At 44.4% G+C, this 7,664-nt stretch overlaps 1 protein-coding gene across 1 annotated transcript; it reads left to right on the forward strand.

Annotated features, from left to right (window-relative positions):
- The first annotated feature begins 893 nt into the window (after positions 1-893).
- On the forward strand, positions 894-1,655 carry LOC107291654 (leucine-rich repeat-containing protein 3-like). The gene has a single exon (XM_015820679.2). The coding sequence runs from the start codon at positions 894-896 to the stop codon at positions 1,653-1,655; it is 762 nt and encodes a 253-aa protein (XP_015676165.1).
- The last annotated feature ends 6,009 nt before the right edge of the window (positions 1,656-7,664 follow it).

Genomic DNA, 7,664 nt, shown 5'->3' on the forward strand with positions numbered 1-7,664 from the left:
TTTTTAATCTTTCTTACCTGCATTCATTACTAATCTGATATTTCAGCTGCGATCATTATTAATTTTTTATAAGTCCTGTCTTTTATGCTCTCATCTGACTTCCTCTCCTCTAATCACTGGCAATTCAGGTTTAAATTATGATTATATACAAAACCAATATAGCCAATGCCAAATATGCATCTTTCTTTTTACACTGCTGAATTTGAGAGAGAAAAAAAAAAGCTGGAGATCTCTAAACCAAGTACCTCAACCAATATACCCAAGTTATAAAAAAAGGAAAGAGAATTTTGAAAAATATTTCTTTTGATTGATAATCTCATTCACTTACCTGGAAATGAACACTTTGGAACAAATGAGGCTTACTTTTGGGTAGATATTAATAGGAATCACCAAGATTCCACTAAAATCAGACCTACATTTTGTCTACCTCTTTGCTGAAAAATGTATGAAAAATTTCCAACCTGCTTGTATTAGATTAATTAATTAGTATATATCTATGTCACCATTTTATAGCCCTCACATCAAGTTTGGGGGTTTCTTATTTTCCATCTCCAAAACATTGATTATTTTTGGTTTAAGAAAAATAAATCAGTAAGCTATAACAATTTGCTTACAAAACAGGAGCTACTCCTAATGGGAGAGGAAATGCTAGGTTAAATAGCATTGGTTAAATATAACTCATAACAGACAAAAATAGTATGTGCCCATTTATTAATGAAGCTTTATGGCTTAAGGTCATATGATCCCAGCCACTATCAAAACAAACCCATTAAATATACTGAAAGGCCCTTTATCACCCTCATTTACTTTCTGTCCCATCCCTTTGCTTCTCAATCAGAGTTCTGGGCCTGCAAACCAGGATCTCGTTGTTGTTTGTGAAGAACTCAGCAGAGATGTCGGTGTTGTCTATCTTCTTGTTCCTGATCCATGGCTTGCATGGGCATCAGTCATGTCCTCGAAGGTGTGACTGCCCACCAGGAAATGGTGTGGTATGGTGCAGCTGGAGAAATCTGAGGGTTATCCCTTTTGACATTCCTCATGACACCCGAGTATTGTACCTAGACTCTAACTGGATTGTCCACATATCCACTGGGGCCTTCCGTGGCCTAAAACTCCTCCATGAACTTCACCTTGCGGACAATCTAATCGAGAGCATTTCTCCAGGAGCCTTCCATGGCTTAGGGAACGCGCTGAGGCTTCTGGACCTTTCAGGAAACAAGCTACGGAAAATAGACGCTACTCCCTTCATCATGCTGACCTGGGTAAAGCTGGAACTCTACAACAATCCCTGGCATTGTGATTGCTCCCTGCAGGAGCTGATGAAGGCTCTTTCCTTAGGACCAGGGAGGGCGGAGGACATTGTGTGCACCACCGCAACCTGGAAGGAGTATGTTGGGAAGACTCTGGCCCATCTGGTCAGTACTGGCGTCAATTTCTGTGTCACTCAGCAGAGGAACACTGATTTTGCAATGCTGCTCACGATGTTTGTCTGGTTTGCTGTTGTTATCGCTTACGTCATCTATTATATCCGGCGCAACCAAGCCGAATCCCGGCGTCACTTGGAATACCTCAAATCCCTGCCGGTTCCCAGCAGCTCATTCCAACAAGAGGAGAAGGAGGTGGATGAAGGCAATACACTCAGCACGATCCTCTGACTGAGTAGACTCGCACATGTGCTGGGGGCGACACAATACAGAACTGCTTTGGAAGCAGATTTAATCTGATAAAGAGTTTGCCCCTCAAAAGAAACTGTGCTTTAAATCTAGGGAACCAACAAAAAAAGAACTGCTGCCTAAGACAAAGAACCAGTGTTGCCATCCAACTGTAATGGTATACGGCAGTGGTGGCGAACCTATGGCACGGGTGCCAGAGGCGGCACTCAGAGCCCTCTTTGTGGGCACGCGCGCCGTCGCCCCAGTCCTAGGCCTTCAGCTGGGTTTTATAAAACCTTTTTGCTTTAGGCCTCCGCCGCCGTGTGCAAAAAAAAAAGGTTCAGTCAATTTCAACTTCTCGCGGAAAAAAAAAGATCTTGTAAAGTTGGAATTGATTGAACTTTTTAGTCCCACCCATCTGCCATTAACACCGCAGCCACGCCCACCCAATTGGCCACACCCAGCCAATGGGCCACACCCACCCGGCACTCGACGATGCATAAGTGGGTTTTGGGTTGCAGTTTGGGCACTCAGACTCTAAAAGGTTCGCCATTACTGGTATACGAGAAAGACCTGGGGAGTCTGGCCCCTGAGATGCTGCCTAGGGACCAGTCACATTAAGAGTCAGCGTAGCCCACAGATGGATAAGTGGGTGGTGCAAGAGGCTCTGAAGGGATCACCCCTAATTTCTCGGGACGTAAAGGAGACAGTGGAGAATTGTATTTTCAGATTCACAAGATTGATGCCAGCCTTACCAGGGAGACCAGACAGGAAACTTCAACCAGGTGAACTAATTCTACTTTATTTGCAAGTCTTTTTTTCCCCCCTTCCGTTCAATTTTGTCTGATTCTCACAGGCTGCCTGGACAATTTTCCTGGCAAGGTTTTTCAGAACAGGCTTACCATTGTCCACTTTCTCGGACTTAAGAGAGAGTGGCTGGCCCAAGGTCACCCAGCTGGCTTTGTACCTCAGATATGACTAGAACTCACGGTCTCCGGGTTTCTAGCATGATGCCTTAACCACTACAGCAAGCTGGTTTCATTGTAAGGCTACATTGACATAATCTAGTCAATCCATTTCTCCCATATGACAATTTTAGCTACAAGAATTACTCCAGTATGATTTTACTTGATTTAGGTCCTTCTCTCCTGATAGGCTGGAATGTTATCTGGGTTAAACATTGGGCTAAACTGGGTTTGGCTAAGGTTGCAACCCATCAGATATTTTGGGTGTTTATTTGGTAGTTTGCTCATGTGTTACTTGCTTTTTTGGGGGGGGGGGGGAATAAACTAGGAATCTTTTCTCTAAAGATAGTAAACTCACATCTTAACCCACTAGCTTCCACTTTTCAATGTGCACCAATCTCACTGACAAGATTCTTTTTCTCCTGGCTTCTCCAACAAACATCTGACTGGTTAAATCTGCTGATTGGTTAAATTAGCAGCAGCCTGAGAGGCAAGGATTCCCTTCCCCAACTGTGGATGCTCTTAAGATCACTGGATCAAAGGCTGGCTTTAAAATCATCCTCCCAAAAATTACATTTCCAACTTTCACCAATTAGGTCAGGGGTAGGCAACCTTGGCTCTTTTATGACTCGTGGACTTCAACTCCCAGAATTCCTGAGCCAGCCATGCTGAGGGGAAAGGGAGAGGTTTCCAAGCTGAGCCATGCTGGCTCAGGAATTCTGGGAGTTGAAGTCCACGAGTCATAAAAGAGCCAAGGTTGCCTACCCCTGAACTAGGTGGATAGTTCACAGCCCTCTTAGAAAAACAGGAACATGTCTGCTTAAACTGCAAGCCTCACCTTCTCCCATGGGCTGCTGAAATCCACTTCCAGTAGACAGTTTGTACCCGGCGGGTTCTTCGTTTCTGCTTTCCCTCCCACCCGGCATGTTTGCAGATTTTTTTTTCTCCCAGTGGCCACTTTCTGTAAACATTCTGAAGCATGAGTAATATGGATAATGGTTGGCATCTCCATCTTTCCTGGCAAACATCCCCCTGTGCCTTTAACAGTAGAACAAAAGGCAACAATAAAACCATATCTCAGATGTAATTATCCTTGTAATCCTTGTTGGAATTATGCCCCTGAAAACTGCACTTGCAGCATTATTTCTGCCTTTTGCCTCCCCCACAGGCCACCGTGCGATATAATCCAAAACAGTTGTTTAAAAGCTAGATCCCCTTTCTATTGTGTACACTGTTTCTTATAATTACACTAGATAAAGCACCTGTCAGTCAAGTTGGATCCCTCTTTCTAGATATATCATAGTTTAATACTAGGGAGCAAAGCATGAAATCAATAACAAATCCCTGCTTCTTAATCCCTGGTGTTTTACAGAGATGTTTCCCTCTAATCGGCTCAGCTATTGCCATTCCCCCCCCACCCCAAACTGCTTTGACTATCCTCTTAAAAACTCTCAGCGTATTACATCAGAAGTGGTCAGCTGACATCTTCAATCTAATTTCCAAAGAAGCACTAATTCAATTCAAGAAGACTCTTGGTAACAGCTAGTTCTGCTTTTCTTGGTAGCATCTCCACAAGTAAAGCAATTTTTAAAAGGAATGAGATTGATGAAAAACAGAAACAAGGGCGATGGTGAAAGAAATAGGATGATTTTTGCCTCTAGCTACAACTGACCTTCACCCACTGCTGCAAGGAAATGCTATTTTGGGGAGAAAAACAGAACAGAATAGAATCTGAAAGGGACCTTGGAGGTCTTCTAGTCCAGCCCCTGCTTAAGCAGAACAACCTATACCGTCTCAGACAGGTGAATGTCTAGTCTCCTCTTGAAAATCTCCAGTGATGGCGCGCCCACGATCTCTGGGGGTAACTGTTCCACTGGTTGATTGTCCTCACCGTCAGGAAGTTTCTCCTTAATTCCAGGTTGCTTCCCATCATTGACATGAAATGCATATTTGTAATCAAAAGTACTGTGTGTCTGACTCTGCTTCTTTGGTGGCTGTGCCTGCATAAATAAAAGTACATCTACATCCGCACTCACATTTCTCTGGTCCTTATTTTATGTTTTAGACTAATGAGCGGTAAGGTACCTAAATGTTTCTTTGTTGCTATTAGATTACAATTCAAGGCCAAGAAAAAAGGTTTAAAAATGCATTACAAGCAGGAGATACCCTTTTGATCTTTTCAAATCCACATATCAAACCACTTAAATATGTTTTATCATATATGAGTAGGTTGGTCTATTTTAATCCTTAGGATTAGACGATAATGAAATTAAGATGGGAACACTTTTGCTTTATAGCCTTAGACACGTTTTTAAGAGGACGGTCTATTCAATTATTTCATCAGCTATTCATGCTTGATGAAATAGTCTAATCTAATTCATGAAAGGTAATACCAATCGTTACCTCCTTTCAAAGTACAATCCACCATGAATGAAGTTTGATTCCTGGTGACTAGATGGGTACCTGGGATACCCCCTAAAAGGCACCCCTCCCCCTACTCTTGTATAAATATTTCTTTGGTCTGCTTATTTTCCATCAATTATTACTGCTGCGGAAAGCACAATCTTATTAATCAACCTATTCTAGGTAGGCCTCAACTTACAGCAATTCATTTAGTGACAGAAGTTGCAACGGCACTGAAAAAAAGTGGCTTATGACCATTTTTCACACTCACGACTATTCCAGCATCCCCCATGATGACTAGTGCTCAAAATTCGGATGCTTGGCAATTGACTCACATTTATGACGGCTGCAGTGTGAAAAATGTGATCATTTTTTGCGACCTTCTGACGAGCAAAGTCAATGGTGGAAGCCAAATTCACTTAACAACTGTGTCACTAACTTAACCACTGCAGTGATTCACTTAACAGCTGTGGCAAGAAAAATCATAAAAAATGGAGAAAAATTCACTTAACAAACGTCTCACTTAGCAACTGATAGTTTGGGCTCAATTGTGGCCATAAGCCGAGGGCTACCTGTAATTAGCAATCTTAAACGTGTAGCAAAGCAGTTTGCCTTGCCCCGTCCCCTTCGTGAGCCTCTCCTTCCAGATCTATGGCTCTATTAGCTACATCACGGGCTGCAACCCAGGCAGCCAACCCCAAAGGAGAGCAAACCCTCACAGCAATTCAAGAATCAATAAAAGACGGGTGAGTTTTTTATTATTGGCTATTTCACTCAGCGTTCTCTTACAAAAGCTTTTATAACAGTGATGGCAAACCTTTTAGAGACCGAGTGCCCCAAAACCAGCCTCCTGCCCACCCCCGCTCCGCCTGAGCCCATCCCCGCCCCGCCTGTCCACAGGGCCTCTCACTGCCTCCATGGCCCGCTGCAGATCGCCCAGGTGGCCCAGTAGCGCCATGGTGGCCACCTCCTCTGCCCGCGCCCTGCAGCATCAACCGTGCGACGGCACAAGGGCGGAGTCTTGTCCCCGCTGCCTGGCTGCCATGTGCTTGGCTGTGTTCTCCGCGCAGGGGTGACTCTCCTCGGGGGGGGGGTGCTGGTGAGGAGGGGGCCGCAGGGGGAGGCAGGGCTGGGGTGACGGCACACGTGCCCACGGAGAGGGCTCTGAGTGCCACCTCTGGCACGCGTCCCATAGGTTCGCCACCACTGTTTTATAAGAATGTGCTCTTTAAAAATCTTTGGAGAGCAGGCAAGCAGGAGTCAATTGCATCGTTTTTTGGTGTAGACGCAGGCATTCTCATTCCAGCTGCTTTACCTGACCAAGTCATCTGACAGAGAGGTCCCCAATCTTTTGGGCACCAGGGACCAGTTCCGTGGAGAAAATGTTTTCCGTGGACCGGATTGTGTGTGGGTTTATGGGCTGCCTGCATCCCACAGATGGGGCTTTGCTTGTTTGTGCAGACCAGTTGCTGGCATGCCACGGCCCGGTACCGATCCACAGACTGGGGGTTGGGGACCCCTGATCTAACAGGCTCTTATGTATCATTAAAAAAATATGGCCTTGATGGTTTTTCTCTGCCTTGCAAATCTCTTGATCAGGCCATTTTTATAGTTAAATTGCCTCCTGATACAAAAGGTGGTGTTCATGTGAGAGTACCAACCTACTGGATCGGAGCTGCAAAAATTATTTCCTGTTGAAAGGAAGGGTTCCTTATGAATTCTTGATAAGTATTTGGTGTATTTCCGCTGGCCCTCATAACAATATCACAGAAATACAAATCTCAAAGATTACTTCTAAATGTATCACAAACATGGGGACAACCAGACAGGTCAGGAATTGGCCTAACAGCCAGTGGGGAAGCGACAGAGCTCCTACACGGCCCAACTCTTAGGTCAGGGGTCCTCAACCTTGGCAACTTTAAGACTTTTGGACTTCAACTCCCAGAATTCTAGGCAGCATATCGCCTCTTCCCTTTCCTCAGTTATCCGTGCTGAGGAATTCTGGGAGTTGAAGTCCACAAGTCTTAAGGTTGCCAAGGTTGGGGACCCCTGTCTTAGGTGGTCGTTTTTTTTGAAAATGGGCGTAGCAATCTGAAAGAATTGCAGAGTTCTTTGCGACTTTCCTCTTCTTCTTCTTCCAATGATCTGCCAGCAGTTCAGAGTAAAAGCTGTTCAGCTCACAGGCACACCAAGGTGTGTACAATATAGTGGGCTGGAGACTCGTCCTACACTGTGCAACAGGGAAACACAATCTGTGATTCTCCCTCCACAGCAGCATACAACCTCCCTTTGGGAAACCACCAGCTGCTCAGTCCAGATATGGGACGTTGTACCCCAGAGTCCAAATACAAAAAGATCGAAGTGACAGAGATAGCAGTGTGGTGGCAGGGAGCCAAAGAAGACAGCCAAAATAAGCTGTTGCTTATTTTGAACACACTTCTTTCTGAAGATCAGTTTACAACTATCCCTAGTGGAAACTCTTTGCAGCAACTCCCCCCCAAAGCTCAAGACAAAAATACCTTACCAGTATTCACTCATCCTTTTTGACAATGATTTTTTTTAAAAAAATAACTAAATAAAAGGGAGAGAAGTAACCTTAAGAATTTATCCCATTTCCATCCTAATGTCCATATAAAACAATGGT

This window comes from Protobothrops mucrosquamatus, unplaced genomic scaffold, assembly GCF_001527695.2.
Source record: "Protobothrops mucrosquamatus isolate PMUCROS unplaced genomic scaffold, P.Mucros_1.0 scaffold_155, whole genome shotgun sequence".
In the NCBI taxonomy this organism is placed as follows: Eukaryota; Metazoa; Chordata; class Lepidosauria; order Squamata; family Viperidae; genus Protobothrops; species Protobothrops mucrosquamatus.

What these genes read in the sequence shown, in the direction of transcription:
- LOC107291654 (XM_015820679.2), top strand. Translation starts at nt 894, where the DNA reads ATGTCGGTGTTGTCTATCTTCTTGTTCCTGATCCATGGCTTGCATGGG.